At 40.9% G+C, this 23,759-nt stretch overlaps 4 protein-coding genes across 4 annotated transcripts; 3 read left to right on the top strand and 1 right to left on the bottom strand.

Annotated features, from left to right (window-relative positions):
- Window positions 1–2,150: 2,150 nt before the first annotated feature.
- On the top strand, window positions 2,151–2,641 carry LOC142938814 (histone H4). Its single transcript, XM_076082223.1, has one exon. The coding sequence runs from the start codon at window positions 2,169–2,171 to the stop codon at window positions 2,478–2,480; it is 312 nt and encodes a 103-aa protein (XP_075938338.1). The 5' UTR covers window positions 2,151–2,168; the 3' UTR covers window positions 2,481–2,641.
- A 1,598-nt stretch (window positions 2,642–4,239) lies between these two features.
- Window positions 4,240–5,072, top strand: LOC142938800 (histone H1-like). Its single transcript, XM_076082209.1, has one exon. It carries the CDS (start codon window positions 4,278–4,280, stop codon window positions 4,911–4,913), a length of 636 nt encoding a protein of 211 aa, XP_075938324.1. The 5' UTR covers window positions 4,240–4,277; the 3' UTR covers window positions 4,914–5,072.
- On the bottom strand, window positions 5,061–6,426 carry LOC142938807 (histone H2B-like). Its single transcript, XM_076082216.1, has one exon. It carries the CDS (start codon window positions 6,411–6,413, stop codon window positions 6,039–6,041), a length of 375 nt encoding a protein of 124 aa, XP_075938331.1. The 5' UTR covers window positions 6,414–6,426; the 3' UTR covers window positions 5,061–6,038.
- Window positions 6,427–12,472: 6,046 nt separating this feature from the next.
- On the top strand, window positions 12,473–22,244 carry LOC142938827 (protein-glutamine gamma-glutamyltransferase 2-like). The gene is made up of 15 exons (XM_076082237.1): window positions 12,473–12,488; window positions 13,470–13,640; window positions 14,416–14,646; window positions 14,985–15,103; window positions 15,552–15,680; window positions 16,069–16,246; window positions 16,753–16,894; window positions 17,036–17,139; window positions 17,462–17,604; window positions 17,726–17,825; window positions 18,161–18,306; window positions 18,502–18,631; window positions 18,710–18,870; window positions 19,448–19,584; window positions 22,070–22,244. The coding sequence occupies exons 1-15, from the start codon at window positions 12,473–12,475 to the stop codon at window positions 22,242–22,244; spliced, it is 2,082 nt and encodes a 693-aa protein (XP_075938352.1).
- The last annotated feature ends 1,515 nt before the right edge of the window (window positions 22,245–23,759 follow it).

A 23,759-nucleotide genomic window follows, 5' to 3' on the forward strand; every position in this document is an offset into this window, starting at 1 on the left:
CTTCTATCTCAATCTTCTATAAATATTCAGTTTTATCAAATGCACTTACACTTGGACCGATGTCAATGGAAAAACACTGTAGTTGAGTTAAAAATAAAATGCCATATACATTATTTTTGGTGATTTTACAACTAAATATCTATGTATGAAGAAACATTTTAATTTCTATAGGATATACACTTAGATCAGAGGTCTTCAACAGGGGGTCCGCGAAATGTGTGGTTGATTAGGCCAGCGGTTCCCAAACTTTTTAGGCCACGCACCCCCTTCTACATCCCGACCGGGTTCACGCACCCCCAATCCCCCACACCTTAAAAAAAAAAAGGAACGGAGCCTATTTATAGCCGCATAGAAATCGGACCAATGAGAGAACAGTTTGCTCGCGTGGCGTTTGTTTACAATATTCCGCTGTTAAATGTTGCAGTGTGAACACAAACCAAACAAAGGGGCAACTGCAACATTGTATCATATTAATCCCTGAATCAGAACAAAGCAAACGAACGAGCCCTGAAACACTGCAACAAAGTTTCAATAAATTCCAGTTACACAAGGCGTCACTTTTAAAGAGCAATAAGGATGGCGAGGACACACGCACAGGCTCAGAGGCAGATTGCATCACATTTAATTTACAATTTACAATTAACCATACATAGAATGAGACTGCAGTTGTTTTTGGCTGTTTTGTAACTCCTCCAATTTCGATATAAAAATGTAAGGGGCTTTTGACTTGGCTTTGGGCAATCTGCATTGCCAATCCAAGTGAAGCTCAGACTCAGATCATTTTCATAATTGTTCCTCTTTTTTTCTCAGTCTGATGCTCACTCTCGTTTCCTCTTTTTTTCACCTTGACTCCGCGATGGGCCTATGTTCGGTCTCCTCCGTCTCATCTTCCTCTGACTCCCGTTCGATTTCTTCTCCCGGTCTCTCCCCAACGCATCTCTCTCTCTCTCTCTCTCTCTCTCTCTCTCTCTCTCTCTCTCTCTCTCTCTCTCTCTCTCTCTCTCTCTCTGGCCAGAGGCGGGGGTTGCGCCTTTGCTACGGCAACCCTCAAGGGACATATCATCGTCAACACCAGAATGACAAACTTACATTCATGTTTTTATTTTGTGAAAACTATATTTAATATTAATTATTACACCATTAGACCACCATTACATTTTTCCTCTCGCGCACCCCCTAGAGGCAGCTCGCGCACCCCCAGGGGTGCGCTCACCACACTTTGGGAATCCCTGGATTAGACAATTAAAAAAAAAAAAAATATATATATATATTGTTTTTTTCCCCAAACATGAATCTGTCCATTATTTTAAGAGTTCAGTATCGTATGCATGATAACAGGTGTGTTTATGCATGGCAGTGGCACTAATAGGCCATCACTCATTTTCGTTTCCACATTTATGTTTCAAAATGGAAACGTCAATTTGAATAGTTTGTGTGCATGATTATCATGCAATTGACAGACAATGTTGATATTGGCATTGGTATCAGTTGACAAGGTATGTTTCTAAATGGCAGTGGCACGGCCATACTCACTGTACCTTGCACATGTTTAAAATAAAAACATGAAAATATGAACCTGTGTATTATTTGAATAGCTTAGTATTGAATGCACAATAAAGAGGTATGTTTATACATGGCACTAGGCCCAGTTTAATATAAAACACAATTTTATACAATATATATAGTCGGGGGTCCCTGCTCCATCTCTCTATCAGTTTGGGGGTCCTTGGCCTGAAAAACGTTGAGGACCCCTGAATTAGATGATGACAGTGGCCTGGACAAATATATTTGATTGTGTGGCATCAGATTTAAGGGGGAGAAAAGCACTAAGAAACTAGTACAACAGACAGCATACTCAAGTACTGTCTGCCAACATGTCTACATTGAGTTACATCAGGATGGTCCTTGATGTTGTACTTTGGTTCAATTTTTAAGTACATTATTGAGTACAAAACGTTTCACTCTTGCTCGTAGGAGGTGTCCCTGATTTAGGCTTTTGTTCAGCAGGTGGCGCTGATGCAGCAAAGAGATAATTATTGTACTGTAATTAAAATCCAAAGAAGACTAAAAGCCCAGGCTCTGCCTTCTATCACGTCCTCAGGCAGGGTTTAAATAACTGGGAACCAAACAGTGAACTTTATTCGGTTGGAAGACTGTGACCAGTGAAAATGAGCGGAAGAGGCAAAGGCGGGAAAGGACTCGGTAAGGGAGGCGCTAAGCGTCACCGCAAAGTGCTCCGTGATAACATCCAGGGAATCACCAAGCCCGCTATCCGCCGTCTGGCTCGCCGTGGTGGAGTGAAGCGTATCTCCGGTCTGATCTACGAGGAGACCCGCGGTGTGTTGAAAGTCTTCCTGGAGAACGTGATCCGTGATGCCGTCACCTACACCGAGCACGCCAAGAGGAAGACGGTGACCGCCATGGATGTGGTGTATGCTCTGAAGAGACAGGGACGCACTCTGTACGGCTTCGGGGGTTAAACTCTAACTGCTCGTTATCAAACCATCAAAGGTCCTTTTAAGGGCCACACACGTCCTCAATGAAAGAGCTGGTATCCTGGAGAAGAACGCGGGTCACTTAACAGAGCTGTACATCTTGTGAAAACACAAACCACCATTTACTTAATGTGTCAGCAGGTCAACTAGGGTTTGGGTTAAGTGTTTAATAAAGGAAGAAATACTGCAACCCAAAGCTGGGAGCAGGAAAGTGAAACAACCATTAACATTTTGGTGTTATCTATTTTACTGCAGTTAAATACTGCGGCTGTTTGTGACGAGCTATTGTAATATCTGAGGCTGAACTTAGTTTGGTTTTGGGACTTTTTTTTTACCGGCGGTCCAGGTCTGTTTTTGAAAACAATTTTATTTTATGAAACCATCTGATCCAGCTTTATTTCAAGATGGGATGTGAGTCGGAAGCAAACGCATCTGCTGTTATGTCAGAGTAATGGTTAGGAAGGCGCAGTACTAACTACAAAGCATTTACTCATCTCAGCTGTCAAATCAGCCCAATATCACACATCAACTATTTTGTATTGGGCCACAGACACAATATAGATAGTAAATGATGGCTAGTCCACGACCACGACCAGAGCTGCGGGCTTTCTCCATTATAGCCAGCGGAGCATGCTTCATTAAGCACAGAGTAGTCCCCTGGTTTCTGTTAGGCACATGAAGTCAAGCCCTTTGTCCAGAATATGGTCGTATATGAACAGTTCAAAAACCAATAGACATCATCACAGAACAAGGACTCCAGTAGAGCAGGTAAGCTCTGTTTGAACAAATGTCCACCGTATACCAACTCGGGGAGCAATCACAATACGTAAAAAAAAACTAAAGCGGGGTTGAATAGAATAGCTATAATAGATCAAACAAGCGGTAAAGTGTCAAGAGGAGCATACCCTCAGCAGTTTACAGAGTATAATAATGAAAATATTAATAGAATGTATGGTAATAGTGTTTGACATTGTTAGAAAAATTACAGATAGTATATTTAATTTCTCTACAATTTGATCTGCTGTATAACTCAGCAGAATACATGTAATATCTCTTTAGCTCTGACAGTATCAATGAAACCGTGTTACTGTAACATTTGAAGCACTACGTTGCTCTCCCAGACAGATTGCATTTATTTGTCAGTGTGTTTGATCATTAATAGTATAACTATTTCTATTAAAAGTTATTATCAGCAGAGGACATGTTCACAGTGAGCAGCTCTGATAGGAAGTCTGGCTGAACTGCACCATAAGCCTCGACCATCATCAGTGTGTTTGCTGCTCCCAGAATAACTTCAGTTTATTAAACACTGATCAACATCAGATGGTTGTTTTTACATCGAGACTCTGAACAAACATGTGGACCAGTTGGAAAACGACTTTTGATGGAGCTCTGATGCATTTTAAATCATTTTTAGAGAGAAATGAGTGGGAAAAGCCGCTGATCAGTGGTGTCCACGGCGGTGAGGAGGTGAGGTTTGGAGGCTCCTCAAACACAACACAGAGTTCATCAGAGCTCTACATGACTTCAATATGAAGAGACACTAGTCCGCTATCGGCTCCCTTCACCGTCAGCCTTCAGTACTTCTTCCACATTTAGTTTTGAGTCTTTATCAGTGAAGAGAAAACACAAGTGACTCTGCTTTCAGACTGCACTGAGGAGTCCCGGGCTGGGTTGAGTCTCCACGGTTCTCATGGTGTGTTTAAGTGCAGCCCCGTGCTCTGAGCTCTTCAACAGTCAGTCAGACTCTCGTTCTCGTGACTACAAACACATCGACAGAAAATGGCAGAAGCAGCTCCAGCTCCAGCCCCCGCGGCGGCCAAAGCAGCGACGAAGGTGGTGTCCAGGCCGAAGAAGGCTGGTCCCAGCGTCGCTGAGCTCATCGTTAAAGCTGTGGCCGCATCCAAGGAGCGGAGCGGCGTGTCTGCTGCCGCCGTGAAGAAGGCTCTGACCGCCGATGGATACGATGTGGAGAAGAACAACAACCGCGTCAAGACCGCCATCAAGAGCCTGGTGACTAAGGGGACTCTGGTCCAGACCAAGGGGACCGGGGCCTCTGGCTCCTTCAAGATGAGCAAGACGGCTGTCGAGAAACCGGCAAAGAAAACCGCTCCTACAGTCAAGAAGCCCGCAGCTAAGAAACCCGCAGCGGCTAAAAAGACCAAGACAGCGGCAGTAAAGAAACCAGCAGCAGCCGCTAAGAAATCACCCAAGAAGGCAAAGAAACCCGCAGCGGCCAAGAAACCCGTCAAGAGCCCAAAGAAGGTAGCCAAGAGCCCCAAAAAGGCCACCAAGAGCCCCAAGAAGGTGGTCAAGAGCCCCAAGAAGGTGGTCAAAAAGGCCCCCGTAGCCAAGAAAGTCCCCGCAAAGAAGGCTGCCAAGCCCAAAGCCAAGAAAGCAGCACCCAAGAAGAAGTGAGCTGTTATCAGTCTGAAGTACCAACGCTCCTATAAAAGGCTCTTTTAAGAGCCACCCACATCTTCATAAAGAGCATTTTCCTGTTTATTCTTAATGTTATAACAAGCTTTGTATCAGAATATAGAGACAAACGACAAGTAAACAATAGTTATTCAGCAACACTCGCCTAATTTATTACAATTTTACTGGTTTTTCATAAGTTATTAAGAGCAGACAACGGTTACTTGTTTTTAAAGGGAGAAAAATGACACATTTAAGGAAGTTTCATTGCTCAGTTACACACTATACTTAACAAGTATCAAATAGTAACAATTTGTAGATGACTGACTGTAGGTGGCAACACAAGACGAAACATAAATGTCAGTTTTAAATCCAGTAAATGTGAGCAGCTGCATCAATTTATCTTTTCTGGAAGTTCAAGATTGTGAGCGTCTAGATTGAGCTACAAAGCTTCACAGGAGACAGAAGGCTGACAGGTTGAGAAGCCTACTTGCTCTGTAAAACCATATATATATTAATTATAATATATATATAATAAAACCAATAATTGCATGCACATGTAAAATAGAAATGAAAACCTCAATAAAAATAAGGGATGTATAATCTTAAAATAAATGAAATCATATGTAAAAGCGTGAAAGAATAAAATACAAAGAGATAAAACTCAACCAGATCTCCAGACAGTTAGTGGCTGATGTCTTCAGGAGTATCCACTGAACTTCAAAGTTTACTGAGCACCTACATTAAGATCCTAAAATCTTTTACTTTCTAGATGATATTTTTGTCCATCAGCCTCTAAAAAGCAGGTTATAGTGATAATTTAATACAAGACAATCTGTAGACGAGCACCTCACTAGAAATTGAATGACATATTGTGCTTGTTGACAACAGTGCAGCTTAAAATAGTTTGCATGTGTGCGATAGTGTAGTTTGGGCAGTTGCCAACTTGCACCATTACAGTAATAACTATATTCAATATTAAGGGCAATTCCTTAATTCTACCAAGGTAATACTTAAATGTGGTTAAATGAACCTCTTTAAACCTTAATGACACCAGGAAGTAATCTTTAGATGAAGTGGGTGGCTCTTAAAAGAGCCTTTGTGTTGTTGGTCTCCATCAGGTGTTTACTTGGAGCTGGTGTACTTGGTCACGGCCTTGGTTCCCTCAGACACCGCGTGCTTGGCCAGCTCACCGGGCAGCAGCAGGCGGACAGCGGTCTGGATCTCCCTGGAAGTGATGGTGGAGCGCTTGTTGTAGTGAGCCAGACGAGAGGCCTCACCGGCGATGCGCTCAAAGATGTCGCTCACAAAGCAGTTCATGATGCCCATGGCCTTGGAGGAGATGCCGGTATCAGGGTGGACCTGCTTCATCACCTTGTACACGTAGATGGCGTAGCTCTCCTTCCTGCTCTTACGCCTCTTCTTGCCGGTCTTTGCAGCGGTCTTAGAAACGGCTTTCTTGGAGCCCTTCTTGGGCGCTTTTATGGTGGTGTCAGGCATGATTCCGGATTTTTTTCTGAGTCGGAAGATGTTGCCAGAAGCACAGGGCGGTCTATATATATCAACTTGATGCAAATTAGACTGTGCTGTTGCTTGCATAGGATTGGCTGTCTTCTGAGCGGGACTGAGCATGCGCAAATGACCTCCTAAACGTGCTTCTTCTTCTTCTTCTTCTTCTTCTTCTTCTTGTTTGAGGTTTATTGGCGGTTGGCAAACAATGAATTAGTGCATTACCGCCACCAACTGGTGTGGAGTGTGGATCAGGATGTCCAATAGGCTACTTATATAAAAATGTAAATTCAAAAGGAAAAGAAAAAAGAAACAAAACAAAACAACGAGCTCATATTTTCTTAGTAATATTAATTAATCTAAGATATTGAAATAATACTTGATAACACTGACTTTTTGAGTTATTTTGCAGAATATCCACTATATCAAACCGTACCTTCAACTTGCCGAGGTCTCCAATCAGCTGCCCTCTTTCCTGCTCATTTTTCTGACATTGTACAATTACATGCTCTATTGTTTCCTCTTGCTCACAATAGTCGCATTTCCCTGTTTCATGTTTACCTATTTTTTTAAGCATACCGTTTAGGCCTGTATGACCAAATCTAAGCCTTGATATCACCGTTTCCTCTCTCCTGTTCCTTCCTGCACATCTCATTTCTCACACTTTCCTCTGAACTTGGTAAAACCATCGTCCTTTCCTGTCTTCTTCCCATTGCTTCTGCCACCTTTCCTTCAACCTCTGTTTAATGATACGTTTTGCTTCTGATTTACTGAAGCTGACTGCAACATTAGTACAGCTATTTGTTGTGGCCTCTTTTGCAGCTTTATCTGCCATTTCATTTCCTATCACCCCAACATGTGCTGGTACCCATAGGAATATGACTGTCAGACCCATCATTTGAATTCTGTATCATGTTTGTTGTATTTCAATAAGGATGTCTGGTCTACTGTCTGAATGGCTGTTCTGTAAGCTGGCTAATGATGAGCTTGAGTCTGAACAAATGATTGCCCTCAATGGTCTTGTGTCCTCTATCCACTGTAGTGCGAACATTATTGCCAGCATTTCCCCTGTGTACACTGATAGTCCCTCATTGATCATTTTACCTATTTTAATATTAAATTCTGGGACAGTAAATGCCACTCCTACCTTGTTTCCTAAATTCTTTGATGCATCTGTAAAAACCTGGATATAACTGTGGTAACTGTCGATATGTGCCTGTATGTATGCCAATTGAAATGATCCGCTCTACCCTTGTTCTTCTTTTTTAATAACGTAAAGTCTACTGTTGCATTACGAAGTATCCACGGTGCTAACCTAAACGTTCCTGTGAGCAGATGTCTTTAATGTTTGAGTGACTAAATTACTGTCGGTGATACAAAGTTATAAAACATACAGGTTTACATCAATCTAGAGGGAACAAAAGGGGGAAATGATTTATTGTCTGACAAGAACACTAAGTAAAGCAAAAAAAAAGGTTGCAGCTTATTCTAATAGTGTAATTATGAGAGATGAAAGGTTTTGTACTGCACTAAACTGCCTTTATGTAGAGGCATTGTTGGAGGGAGCCGAGAACAAAGGATTTCATTACCAACGACTCCTTCACTGGAATAAATAACTTTAATGGTTCTTAAAATGTTACAAGATTTATTTTTTTGTTTTTTATTTCAAAGGACAGGGTTGCACAGTTAAATGTAAATTCTTACCTCTTCTTCTCAACACACCCACACAACAACTATTTAATTCAAACATATTACAATACAATTACAATTACAATTACACCAACCTGTGCGCCATCCACGCCAAGAGGGTCACCATCATGCCCAAAGACATCCAGCTGGCCCGTCGCATCCGCGGAGAGCGAGCTTAAACTGTCTGCTGATCCACAAACCACAACGGCTCTTTTAAGAGCCACCTCACTCTCTCTGAAGAGCTCATTCCTCTTCTGAAAACGCATGTTTCACCATCAATGACAACGGATAAACTAAGTCCTTCTGTACTGATATTCATTTCTACAAGTGTACGGGTATAAATATTGTGCTTAGCAATACCGGTTATAATGCCGTACAAAATACATTAATTATACTAACTAAATATGGTATAAACTTAAATTGACATGAACAAGTTGTTAGTATAACGAATGAAAAACACTATTGAACATGAATAGATCATTTAAAAGAGCTGCTGCCACACATTTGTGTTAAATATTTACTTTTTGTCTTTTTCTATCTTTTTGTAGAATTTAAGTAAAATACCTGACTTTTGTTTTTCTTCAAATAAGTGTCTTTGTGAATACTCCATGTGTTAAGATCCTTTGTCCTAGATCCCAGATAAACTATTGTAATGCCTTAGCTGATCAGGCTCTCACTGCTTTCTGTACCTGTTAATTAAGCACAAAAAATCATGTTAGGATTTATTTTTGATTTGACTAAACTGTGTGAAATGGAAGATACTGATCTGCACTGCAGACCGAGTGACGGGCTGGTTATGTCTGAATCTCAGGATGACATAAATGCAAAGGACCTGATATTGAAATTGAAAAGAGATGTATCTTATAACGGTGTTAAAGGGATAGTTCACCCAAAATACTCAGTTACTTAAGATAAACCACACACCTTGTCAAACTGCTTTCAACCAGATCTATGCTTTATCTTGAGTAACCGGGTCATGATTACTGGAAAGAGACATTGCTGTTGAGTTTTTCAAATGTGTTTTAATTTGGCAGACAACTCTATGGCCAATATTTCCAAAACAACTCTCACCAAAACAATATAGATTGATAAATAGCACGTTAGAGGAAAATTATGTATTTTTGATTTGGCAATGTACTGTCCCCTGTGTTTGAACTCGTCTGAGATAAGCCTACACACTAATGCTGTTATGCTGATGTAAGAAACGGGTGCTGAAAATAAAGCACTTCCTCTTGTGTCACAGAGTTGACATTTCTGTATGCGTCAGTGTCTATGTGTGTGTGTGTGTGTGTGTGTGTGTGTGTGTGTGTGTGTGTGTGTGTGTGTGTGTGTGTGTGTGTGTGTTAGAAAGAGTGGTAGAGGCCAATGAAGCATTGCCCTTTAAGTCCCTGACACTTTGGTGTGATTGCGGGAGGCTGGGGTCAGTTACCTCGTTTTCCCGAAACATGACCATCCCAGCCTTTCACAGCTGAACTTTCCGGAAGAAGATGTTTACTCAACGGAATGTTTGCTATACTTTGCTTAATGTAACGGTCCGATCTAACACGAGAAGGCGTTTCTACAGGCATTTTTAAGCACAAATGCATAAAAGAGGCATGGCACTCATAGAAAGAAAGACTTAACTGGTACTGGGGTGTACCAGAGTTGTATAATGTTTTCTGTCAAATGAAAATTATTCAAGTGACTTCAAGTATTTCAGGGTGGGCTTGTACAATCCAAGTCTGAGGTCATGGACATGTAAAGATGCTGGTGTTTACAACGCAGACAGGAATGCTAGGGAGTTGCTTTAATGTAGTTTTATAAACTTTGTTCAGGAACAGGGCCACGCCCAGAACACAGCTAATTTCCTCTGCACAGAGTATTTAAGCACAACGAACCTGTTCACTTCCTCTTCGACTCTTGTCTTCACATCCCTCCCCCCCCAACCCCGTTTTGGTCCTCCTATATTTCTCTCTCCCTCTCTCTCTCTCTCTCTCTCTCTCTCTCCTCTCTCTCTCTCACAGGATTACAGGAACGACAGGGGACTGCACTGCCAGAGCTTCTGAAGAGACAAGCCCCACTCTACAGTCTCCGTTCCCGCCAGCCACCGGACATCAACGGTCCCCCTTCGATCGCCTAAACTCCTTCCTACAAACCCTCCTCCTCTTCTTCTTCCTTACATCCCTTCATCTCTTCATCCCTACCCTACATCCCTTCATCCCTCTACCCTACATCCCTTCATTCCTCTACCCCTACCCCTACCCTACATCCCTCTACCTCGACCCCTACCCCTCATCCCTTCATCTCTTCATCCCTACCCCACATCCCTTCATCCCTCTACCCTATATCTATTCATCCCTCGACCCCTTCCGCTTCTTGAATCTAACAATCATTCCACTATGCAATAAACCTCTCTAAACTCATACTGTTATTGGTGTGGTCCTTGTTAGTGAATGGGAAGTGTAGTTTCTTGCATTTTTGTAGCCTGATCCACCACAATGAGGTCATGTGGACCTGTATCTTGAGCTGAGTCAGTCACTAACAAGCGGCATGTATATGATACATCACCTTTCCAGTGAAAGCGTTAGAGTGTGTGTCAGTGTACGTCACCATTGTAGCACTGTAGTGACTATCCTCACTATTCAATGTCTGTATATGTGTGGACTGGGTGGTTGTATTTATCATCTATGCTATTTGTTGTACTGTGCTCATTGTGTGTATGTGTGTGTGTGTGTGTGTGTTTATTCGTTTTAAAGTTCATTCTTACTGATCACTTGCTGTAGTTTTTAACTTCTTCATTTTGCTATGCTGATTGATGCTTTTTATATCCAGTTTGGAATATCGTATGTACCGTTGTTGTTGTTGGTAAGGAAGTGTAGTGGTTCAAAAGTCCAGAATTTAATGAGTATATTCTTGACTATTAGCAAGTATTCAGCAAAACATACAGTATGTTTTGTCTTGGGGGGAAAAGGCAGGTTCTTTCCCAAATGCTGACTGAAAGGTCATGTTGCGATTGCAATATTTCCACAATGCAAAGCAGAACCAGCCTTTTTCTAGACCTTAAAATCAACACCCACACCTCAGATGTGTTGAGTGATTCAACTGAATGAATGGGTGAATGAATATATCAAGTCAAACTAAGAGGCCAATGCTAAGCAAAAGCTCAAATTGTATAATTACTGTCATAAGAGTAGAAGAGGAGAACAATGTACACACTACACTGTAGGAACTATTTCTGAAAATTGTGTGAGTGAGTGAAATTAACCTTTTTCATATTTTATTTCAATAAACTAATGTTAACATGGAAGAATTACTCAGATCTCTACCTAAGTAGTGAAACTACAGTGTAAGATATTCCATTCGAAGTAAAAGTCCTGCATTCAGAATATCACTCAAGTACAAAAGTATTAGCATCAAAATATACTTCAAGTACCAAAAGTAAAGGTTCTTCCTGTACAGAATGGCCCAGAATAATATTCATTATATTATTGAATCATAGTTATTCATGCGTTAATCTGTTCATCACTTTAATGTTGCAGCTGATGAAGTTGGAGCTGATTTAAATTACTTTATATACTGCATTGTGGTTTAATCTATAATACTACATCATCATTTATTAGTTGATTATATTTTGTATTATTAATCTGGATCTGCAAAGCAACTTCAAATATTAAATAAATGTAGTGGAATACATTGTACAATATCAACATCTGAGTTGTAGTGGAGTAGAAGAATCAGACAATTCAAATTAAAAAATAAAATATTCAAATACAAGTACCTGAGTACTTCAGAGAATGTAGTTAGTTAAATTCCACCACTGTTAACATACATACATTTATTAACTAATAACTATACTTATTACCAATACTAATTACGAACAACTACTAATATTTTCAACATCATAATACATAATTAGTCCGGAAAGTAAACAATAGAGCGTGTTTGTAAAGCAAAACATTTCCAGGGGAAGAACCCTCATACTGAGGTCCAGGCTCAGCATCAAATGTCCTGAAATTCTATACATTTATATATATTTGTACACATTTCTCAGTCTTAATAACTCAAACAACAACTAAAACAAATTTTCGTACTAGCTATAGCTGGATGCCTTTTTTCAAGTTAGAGCAATGGCCCCTCAAAAAATGTTGAACTATCACTCACACACAGCAACCACTCTCACTCATGCACACACCCAAAGTGATGTCAGAGGTCACAGAGGGGAGATGGGGTGGAGTGAGTGAGTGTTTTAGGGTGAGTGTGTGTCAGAGAGGTGGGAGGGACAGTTTTGTGTGTATAAATACAGGACTGGGATGGACACCAAAAAGAAGAGCGCAAAGACACCCGAGGGGCAACATTTCACTATACGTGTATAGGAAGAAGCTATGGCAAACATCAGAGGTAAGTTTACTATTTATTGTTCTATCTGTCTGTCTGTCTATCTATCTATCTGTCGTTAGTGCTTTTTGTCTATATATCTTGCTCCCTCTATCTCTTTGCAGTCCGTATTACAAACTGTATGGGAGATTATTATGTGTGTGAAAAATGTGCTGATGCATGACTCGACACTTGGGTGTGATATGACCCATCCTAATTCCTGCAGCAAGTACAAGTCTGGCTAAAACAGGGATCCGACTGGCCAAAGGAGGCTACATTTAAAAGGAAATTTAAATATATATATTTGTTTGCTTTTGGCATACCACCATGCTACAGTACGTTGGTTGAGTTACATTTATCGTAAACATTTTGGGAAATATACTTATTCACTTTCTTGCGGGGAGGTAGATTAGAACATGTCTAATGTCTGAACTCGGAGACAGTTAGCTTAGGTTAGCATAACAACTGCAAACAGGGATACAACTACCATGGCTGTGTCAACGGGTAACAAAATGTAACCTTTAAACCTTACTAATTAACAGGATCTCATTGGTATCTCCGCTAGTTGCCTGGAAATGTCATAGTGATGTCAAGACTCCAGGAAGTCACTGAGCTTGGCATGGAAAAAGCAAACACATTTTCACACAAACCTCTGTTAGATCACAACTTGTCGTTTTGACACATAGGTTTTTGTACGGATTAAACAAACAAAATATGACGTGTTTATCAGTGAGCTTTAGAGGTGTTGGTAGGTAGATGTTATTAGGCTTTATGCTTAACTCAGTTCAGCTAATTGTGTCCTTCATATTATTTACTCTACGGTGATGTAATGATCTTCTCATCCAACTCTTGGCAAGAAAGTGAATGAGTGTATTTTCCCAAAATGTCCAACTCTCTAAAGGTGAAACTAGGTGAAACTCTTCTATCGCTGCCAATATTTTATTTGGCAACAAGACAGCCGACCACAGACACAGTTTATGGATTGTTAATCTTTGTCTCTTTTAGGTTTGATTATGGATGTGAATCTGAGAAGTCGGGAAAACAACTTGGCTCACCGCACCAGGGAGATCGATAGGGAGCGCCTGATTGTCCGCAGGGGTCAACCGTTCTCCATAACTGTGCAGTGCTCTGAGACTCTGCCTCCTAAACACCACCTGGAACTGGTCCTGCACCTTGGTGAGTACAGTGTCACTGAGAAGATACTGCGGGGGGGTTCAATCTGAGCTAGTCTCCATTTACAAAGTGAATAGTGAACCCTAGCAAGACAAAAATATGTTCAACACAAAACAAAAAAACGTATTCAGCAAGTAAGTATACATTTTGACTGCAGTCGATTCAATCCTTCGACCAGCAGTTTAGCCTGTCCTCTGGACCGGAGTGTATTATTCTCTTCCAAGCAAGCTCCATCATTCTATAACTTTTAATAATTAGTCACTTTTACCAGATTCACTACCATGTCATTGCTACAGCAGAGCTTATTATTGAATCCCAACACTTAAATCATGTCGAACATGAACATGAAACACGTTTCACACTTTATTGCTTTACCTGTACCATAAATGCTGCTGTAGCGGAAAAAATGTCCCTTTGCGGGATGAATAAAGTAACTATCTATCTAATATTAAACAGCTTTCGTAAGACAACCTTTGTGTTGCTAGATATCCTGAGCCCCATAAAAAAAGAATAGAGAACAAATGTAGTTAAGTTACAGTTAGTTAATAGTTAGTCAGTCCTAGAACCAAACTACAGTGTTCTTCTGTAAAGAAAAATAATTCTTGTCCTGAATCCTCCATTTACTTTATGGTGACAAAGTGTATTTCCCTCACTTGTCCTACGCAGACCACTAATGCAATACTTTGTGATTCTGGCTCAGATAAACAGCAAGAAGCTGAATCGACGGTGCAACACTCTGTTTCATGAACTATATAAATGGTTTTTAATGTTTCTTCAGGTAAGAAAGACGAGGTGGTGATCAAAGTTCAGAAGGAGCGTGGGGCCGGAGACAAGTGGTGGTTCAACCAGCAAGGAGCGCAGGATGAAATGCTGCTGACTCTGCACAGTCCACCGGACGCTATCATTGGCCAGTACCGTCTGGCTGTGTTGATGATGTCACCTGATGGACGCATTTTAGAGAAGACCGACAAAATGAAGTTCCACCTGCTCTTCAACCCGTGGTGCAAAGGTAAAACATAAAGCATTGTGCACACGCTGTCCGCTATGTGCTTTCTCCAAGAGGACTGACTTCACATTCACACACGACAGCTTTTAAACGTCATAATGCTTTGCCTGACATTTTTAATTTGTACTCAGTGTCACAATCGTGCGACAGGTTCAACCCGTCTGAGCATTTATCATCACCAGCATCATCCAAACACCAAATTATGGAGATTCTCACAACAGTGTCATGTTTTTCTAATTGAGGCCCTCAAACGCTATGATAATAATGAAATAATTCATAATGCAAATTTATGTTGTTGTTTCTGCTTTGTGTGTGTGTGTGTGTGTGTGTGTGTGTACCAGATGACGTGGTGTACCTCCCTGATGAGAGTCTGCTCCAGGAGTATGTTATGAATGAAGATGGAGTCATTTACATGGGGTCCTGGGATAGCATAACGAGTATTTCCTGGAGTTATGGACAGGTAGCTCTCTTTCTCTCACACACACACACATACACGTACAATGCGTGAATGGGTTGAGTACATCGGTGTCTGTCAGGCCAGTAGTTGGCCTGTGCGAATTGTCACAGCAGTGTGACAGTGGACACTTGGGTGCTTCAGCTGGATCAGGAAATGTGTTTGTTGGCGGAGGAAACTTCTGGATGGGAGGTGAGAGAATGTAACCAAACCACACAAACAAGGGCTTGTTCCTTCACAGCTCGCAGAGAGGAAGACAAACGGAGAGAAGGCCCAAAGACAGACAGACAGGGAGGTGGTTCAAGACACAGATTGACCGATGGGAAACAAATGTGATTTGAAATCTGTTTTAAAAAAAGTTGCAAAGCCTCTCCTGTTCAACAACCAACCTTACTTTGCTTTGCTTATCCCTCGTGTTTTCTGTCCGTCTCACTTGTGACTCTCTGTCCCTCAGTTTGAGGACTATGTGATGGACATCTGTTTTGAAGTCTTGGACAACTCCAAGGATGCCCTGAAAAACTCAGAGATGGACATCAAGCTCAGATCTGACCCCGTCTATGTCAGCAGGATAATCACTGCGATGGTGACGATCTCTTTCACTCTCTGCTATAACAACACTGAAGGTTTAACAACCTTCAACAAAAAAAGGCATTTTATTGTCTGAGTGGGAACATATGATACTTTACTGATCTAACCAATATGCGCTTCATAAAAGCTTTTACATTCATTGTTATAAACACCTGGGGAGAGTAGCTCCTTCCCGGAAATAACATCAAAACAGATCAATAGGACCCCAAAGAGGAGTTGTCATACTTACTCACTGTTTTACTGTCAAATGAACCCTACATACAGTCCTATACACATATTGTCAGAAAGATATTATATATATATCAGAAAATCTTACCTATTCAACCTTCTGCTTCATGCAGAGATTAAGATTTCTCCTCGACATGTTGTCTCCACCCGTCCAGGTGAACTCTAACGGTGACCGGGGTGTGTTGACCGGTCGCTGGGTGGAGCCGTATTCTGGTGGAGTCCCACCGTACAAATGGAACGGCAGCGTGCCGATCCTCCAACAGTGGAGCAAGGCCGGGGTGAGGGCGGTCAAATATGGCCAGTGCTGGGTGTTTGCTGCCGTCGCCTGCACAGGTGAGGCCTCCACAGATTTCACTGCTGCATGATTGAACGATCCCCATGAGTGCTACTGGCTGTATAAGGCATGTTTTTAGAGGAATATTTTGGTAACACCACTTATTTGCTTTCTTCACGAGAGTTAGCTAAGAAGACGGATACCACTCTCGGGTTCACAAAGAAATGTATGCATATTATCTAATTTTTAAAAAATGTGCAAATAGCACAGGAGCCCCGAGATGCTAGAATTACATGTTTTCTTATCGTCTAATTTGTGCAAATTTAGCAGCCGCAGAATCATTTTGTGAATTTTCCACTCTGTACGGTGATTACGTAGCTGCAACCAGCAGCTGGCGCACGTAGCTTAGCATAAAGTGTGGGTCTCCAATACTCTAAAACCTTAGTATCAACAGACAAAAGCCAATTTGGTGGGACAAATAAAAAAATGTAAGTAAGGATGGAAAGGAATGTAGGTAGGAACAGAAGAATGAGTTGTCCCAGTCTGATATGTGTTATGTTCACAGTGCTGCGCTGTCTGGGAATCCCAACACGCCTCATAACCAACTTCGCTTCAGCCCATGACGTCGATGGAAACCTCTCTATCGACATCCTGCTAAATGAAAGACTGGAGAGAATTGACGAAAGAAACAAGGCAGACAGTAGCTGGTAGGACCACACACACACACACACAACACACACACACACACACACACAGTCACACATAGATTCTGAATAACATTTAGTAGTAAACGTTCCATCATCTCATGTAATGAATTATATCCTCCATTCCTCTCCTCACGAATTTAGGAACTTCCACTGCTGGGTCGAGTCCTGGATGAGAAGAGGTGATCTTCCCAAAGGAAATGACGGCTGGCAGGTTTTGGACCCGACCCCTCAAGAACTGAGTGTTGGTACGTTCCTGATTCTTAACCTAATCTCTGTTATTCACCGCTCTCCTACTTAACTGTCTATCTGTGGTTTCACAAGACATGTCTCACTGTGGCCACATTGAAAACTAAACGATGTACATCCCACCTGTTTATTGTTGATTTTCATCGCTTTAAACCGTTCCCAGGATTGTCACAGCTAGCTTTCTGTGGGACCATGTTGTGATATTTTAGATCTGAGGCTGGTTAGTGTTTCCTATCAGCCTGATAATCAAATTGAAATACCATCTTTAAAAAAAAATCATGCAGAAAGTGACTGAAAGAAATATGTACTTCCACTCTTTAGGTGAGTTTTGCTGCGGTCCGTGTCCAGTGACGGCCATCAAGGAGGGAAATCTGGGAGTAAAGTACGATGCTCCGTTTGTTTTCGCCGAGGTGAACGCTGACATCGTCCAATGGATCATCCAACGCGATGGCCGACGACGGAAGGTGGATGTCTTTTGTTTTGATTCACACTCATATGTGCTCAAGTTAAAAAGCATCTGCACTTTTTAAAGCCAAAGAATAAAAAAAAGAACGGTGCTGATGATGATTGTTGTTGTCGTTACAGATCAAAGTGGACCAGGCGAGTGTGGGGAGGAATATCAGCACCAAAAGTGTTTACGGCAACCAGAGAGAAGATGTCACTCTACAGTACAAATATCCTGAAGGTTAGTCGGAAGGTCCCACACAGAGGAGTAGATCAGTGATTGCAGAAATTTACAGAAGCCATACTGATAAACTATCAGTATGTTATTGACTATAATCACATTCAGTTTAGGATACAGCATTCACCAACAATGTGTAGGCTCCCCCAGTTTAATCTTCTGATTGTAAGACTTGTGATTGAAGAGAAATCATAAAACTGATTGAGCATTTAACTGATGGATGCTCTGAAGCTCCATGCTTTCTGTAACTTCCACAGTTTAATGTGTGAAATATCTGCTCAGACTCATCTGTGCCCATGCTTAGGATCAGTTGTCATTGACCAACATCTTCTCCACAGGCTCCAAGAAGGAGAGAGAGGTGTATGAGAAGGCGGGACGCCGGGTCACGGAGCCGACCAATGAGAGCGCAGAACCAGGACAACTGAAGCTGTCAATCAAGCATGCTAAGCCTGTATTTGGGACAGACTTTGATGTGATTGTTGAGGTATGTCGTGCTCCGACTGTAGCTGAATGAAAGGATGGATGACATGATAGAAGAAGTAGGCTCAATTACGTCATGTATCTCATGTTCCTCCTTGTACGTGTGTTCTGATTTATGGACATTGTGTGATATAACATGAGAGTGATCACATACAGCGGTCAGTCCATTCATCCAGTCATGAATCCATTCTGTCTGCAGGTGAAGAATGAAGGAGGCAGAGAGGCTCATGGTCAGCTGACCGTGCTGATCACCGCTGTAACTTACAACTCTATCCACCGAGGGGAGTGCAAGAGACAAACAGTCAGTGTGACAGTGCCAGCTTACCAAGGTAGCTCAAAATATACATAAAAAGGTCTCTGGTGCACCATGATATACAATTTTTTACAAAAAATGTGTATGTGTTCAGCCCACAAGGAAGTGCTGCGTCTGCACTATGACGACTATGCCAAGTGTGTCTCTGAACACAATCCGATCAGGGTGAAAGCCCTCTTAGAGGCTCCGGGAGAGAGCGAGCCCATCATGACCGTGGCCAACATCCCACTGAGCATGCCTGAACTCCTCGTACAGGTGAATACACACTGAGCACGCCCAGAGGTCATAGTAGCATTTAGAAGGTTTAATATGCTTGTGTGATGTGTTTATGAAAGGTAGAGGACTGATTAGACTGAAACTACGAGTGCACGTCTCAGTTAATATAAAATAAGATTTACGTAAGAGTTTGATGTTTCATATGTGAGATTTAACTGCGTGACAAACATCTCACAAATCATTCTTTGAGGATGTTTCAACAGATTCAACAGTCATGGAAAAATTTTTTATGTAATTTAAAAATCAGCACATTTGTCGGCCTGTTTGATATCTAAGATCTTAATGTTAGCTTTCAAAATGTTCTTCCGTGACCACGTTTGGTTGAAGTTTCTGTATATAACCACACGAGGACTTATTTGCAATCAGCTGACATCTCCTTGGATTTCTGAACTTTTCTTGGAGCCCAGCAACCATTTTAGGAACTGAAGAACCTTGCCTGCAATTTCACTGAAGAACCCAGGCTCTAGATTTAGTTCCTGATGTTTGATATTTTGTGACTGTGATGTCCTACATTGTCATTTGTACCCTGATCAAACATCTGTCGTCTATGTTCCAGGTGCCTGGGAAGGCTGTTCAACAGGAACAAGTAACAGCCTTCATCTCCTTCACCAATCCTCTACCAGTTCCTCTGAAGGGTGGCGTGTTCACTATGGAAGGGGCCGGCCTACTGTCGGTCACTGAGATCCCTGTTAAGTGAGTACTGAGTCAGCCACCTTCACTGCAAAGCAGGTGTAAAGAATTGACAGGCAATATATGACATCACTGCATGTATCACACACACTAGAATCAAAGACAGTGGTTATATCTAATCATCCTTTCAAAACGTACATTTATTTCCAACGTTCAACTGATGAAAGTCCGTCGCTGTAACCTCGCAAAAAAGTTAGTTAGAGAGCGTGCAGGATTTTGTTTGCAACTTTTGATCTATTCCTCTCTCTCCTACGCACCTGCCTCGTAACAAATGTGCAAAGTCTTCTGGTTTGAATATCTAAACATCCAAAAGGAATTGAAAGATGAGGCCTGGTCTCCAAAAACTTTGAAGTCTATGTTAGAAGTCCAGATGCACAATGGATCAGAAATGGGTATTTTCAGTTCAAAAACTAGCTTTTGTAGCCGGTCTAGCTGTGTTTGATCAGTGGGTCATGTTGTATGATAACTTTCAAAACTAGAAAATGCATTTCCTGCTGAAAATGCGTTGGAATGCTGAAAGCTGAAATTAATCTCAAAAACATTGCTGAAAATAGATATCCAATTTAAAAAAAATTGCAAAAAGCTTAATAATTCAAAAAGTTGAAAGATTACAAATATGAAGTCATATGTAGCTGAAAGTATGAAGAAGGCTTTGAAAGTCGAAGAAGTTTAACAGGATTTGAAGATTTTCTCCATAGAGATCCCATTCAAAAGAAAATTGCAAATAGCTTAATATTTCAAAGAATTTAAAGATTACAAATATCAAAATTCATATCACCCCTCTCCTGAAAGAGCTGAATATTTTGATTTTTGAACGGTTTCTGTGGCTTAAAAAATGTCAACAGTAGTGATATTTGTAGTAGCACTAGAAGTTGTAGTTGTAGTAGAAGTATTATTAGTAGTAGAAGTATTACTGGCATTAGAATAAGTACTAGTTATCGTTTAAATACAGTTAATCCATAGGGCTTTTATTTTGAAAGGGTGGGGCTGGGTGGGGGAGAGAGGAGTAGGAGACAGAATCAGAAAGTATGAAACACACATACAGAGGTTATTAAATGACAGGCTTCATCACAAGCATTCCAGTTAGAATTCACTCTGTGGGGCTTTTATTTTAAAATGGAGTGGGGGGAGGGGAGTCCTGTAAAAAGCTGTAAGATCTGAATGACTGTATGAGAGAGACACAGAGAGAGAGAGAGACATACAGAGATAGAGAGAGAGAGACACACACACAGAGAGAGAGAGACACAGAGAGAGAGAGAGAGAGGAGTGCGTGTGTGTCCGTGAGTCTGTGTTTATCAACATCACTAATGAGCTTAATCAGAAACACCTGTGTCCTTGCAGCCTTTTCATGGAGATTAAACAGGGAAACACCTCTCAAACAAATCCTCAAAACTCCCATAACCGTAGCTCCTATTGCTCCGATATTAATAAATGAGAGGAAGGATGAGTTGAAGAACAGATCCTGTAAAAATTGTGTCTGTAGTTTAACAAATGTGGCTGAACTGGCGATTTAGAAATGGGGTACCGTGTTCTGTGGAAGATGTTTTTGAAGCAAAATTTAACATTGGTCTCTATGGAGCAGAAAGTTGGTTTTCCTCTCAATTACAGGCTTCTGTGCCAAATGTGTAAATCTGTGGGATTCCACAGTCATTTGTCTACGACAAGGACAAGATTAGCTACTTCTACATCCAGAAATTATGCATGAAGAGTGAAGATTGTGGACACAGTGGCAAAAGACAAATGTTTTTTTCACAAGAATCTCAAGCTGCTCTTCACTCTAGCGGTGACATCACGCACTCTAAACTGCGCAATACACACCCATTATAAAGTCAGAAAAGGACTGAAAAAATCATAAAAGTTAAACTGCTGCAGTTCAAAAAGTATAAAAGATATAAAAAAGCTGAATAATGCGGCAATAGATCAGGGTTTTCTCAACATTTTAAAGTTGAAATGGTGTCTGTAGCTGAAAGTATGAGGAAGTAGAAGGATTTGAAAGTTGAAGAGGATTTGAACATTTTCTCCATAGAAACCCATTCAAAAAAAAAATTGCAAAAAGCTTAATAATTCATAAAGTTTAAAGGTTAGAAATATGAAAAGTCATAGCACCCCTCTGCTGAAAGAGCTGAACATTTTGATAGTTGAACGGTTTCTGTAGCTTAAAATATGAAGGAGCAGAAGAGTTTCAAAAAGCGTACGGAAGAAATATAAAAATAAGAAGAAGTATAAAGATTTGAAGAACAATAGTTGGAATGCTTAACAGCATTCCAACTATTATAAACTTTTAAGAAGCCACTGCCTCGATTGTCATTCATGCTCCCCTGAGGATGACTCTGAAATACGTTTAATGTAGCGATGGCAACAGATCAAAACTACAATATAAAACTAAAGCATATCTCTCTCTCTCTCTCTCTCTCTCTCTCTCTCTCTCTCTCTCTCTCTCTCTCTCTCTCTCTCTCTCTCTCTCTCTCTCTCTCTCTCTCTCTTTCAGTGGTAATATATTTCCCGGCCAGAAGGTGTCTGTCAGGCTCTCGTTCTCACCCGTGCGGTCGGGGGTCAAGAAGCTCCTTGTGGACTTTGACTCTGACAGACTGAAGGACGTGAAGGGAGTCGCCACTGTGGTTGTCCACAAGAAATACCGCCCTCTATACACTGGATGTTATTGAGAACCTTTGAGCTGACTGGGACACGACTCCGCGGTGGGTTGGTTGATGCTGGAGGCCCCGCGACCATTTCATCTGATTTTGCCGGATTCCAACTCTATGGCACAGATGACGAGCATTAAGAATAACTATATAGAAATAGACATCTTCTCGCTGACGGTCCCATTTAATTATGTAAGTCATCAGTATTAAATTGAGACAGTTTGAGATGTGTGTTAGGATGACTGTGACCTCATCCACTTAGAAATACTGGATACAGTGTTTAAGCCCCTATGTGTCAGATTAGACCATTTCTGACTTTGTATTATGCCTGGCACTACATGGGAATGCACAGCGGTAATATAAATACAGAATGATTTGCTTTGTGTTTATGTTCCTCCTCTGTACCACTTCATTTATTTATTTCTTACTTGACTGCATTGCCAAGTTTCCTTCCATCTTTGTTTTTTTTCTCCTGATCAACTTTACATCTGATTTTTGGTCCACAATAATGAAATGACAACCACCAGGGCCTTCAGTGGTTAAAAACATTGTGCTATATGCGTTCTTTTGCACACTTGTTGAAAAGTGTCTGATTTCACAAAAATGTATGTTTTATGTTTTGCTTCTTAAACCCCTTATTGATTGTTTTTTAATTTTAATTTCATTTTAATCAAAATATGATTGGAAGAAACCAAATAAATTCATATAATTTAATCCTAATATGATTATGATTTTTATAATAATTCTGTGTTCAAGCTGATATGATACATGCTAGCATGCTTTCAATAAAAATAATCGTTTCACCAGTATTCACTTGATGACATGTTATTACTATAACACTGATGTCTGAGTTACAGTAGTAGTAGTAGTAAGCGAGGCGAAGGGATGTCTATCTGCAACATTACTTTATTAAACTGTACAGAGGAAGTTATTCTACATCAGAGGGACTCATACTGTCACTCAAATAGTTGGAGTTTAAAATAGTGTAGGAACATAAGATGTATTAAGTGGTCCTGGTTGAAACAACATTTATTGCTTTCATCTGCAGAGATTGAACGCATCTATAAGAAAAGTTGTTAAACTTCTGTGAGCTGTGAAGGAACAAGCCCTTGTTTGTGTGGTTTGGTTACATTCTCTCACCTCCCATCCAGAAGTTTCCTCATTCCAACAAACACATTTCCTGATCCAGAAGAAGCCCCAGAGTGTCCGATGTCACACCGCTGTGACACTTCACAGAGGTCAACTACTGGCGTACTCAAGCTATTCACGCAGTGTGTGCGTGCGTGTATGTGTGTGTGTGTGTGTGTGTGTGTGTGTGTGTGTTTGTGTGTGAGAGAGGGAGCTACCTGTCCATAACTCGAGGGAATAATCCCAGTTCCCCATGTAAATTACTCTCTAATTAACCTTTTATTCATCTAAAATTAATCTTCATTCATAACGTACTCTTGAAGCAGACTCTCATCAGGGAGAAACACCACATTATCAAAACAAGGAGTTTAATACGACTTCTGGTAATAGGCTCAACTTATTATCCAA

This window comes from Anarhichas minor, unplaced genomic scaffold (genome assembly GCF_050575085.1).
Source record: "Anarhichas minor isolate MPS153535 unplaced genomic scaffold, ASM5057508v1 ptg000090l, whole genome shotgun sequence".
NCBI classification, from domain to species: Eukaryota; Metazoa; Chordata; class Actinopteri; order Perciformes; family Anarhichadidae; genus Anarhichas; species Anarhichas minor.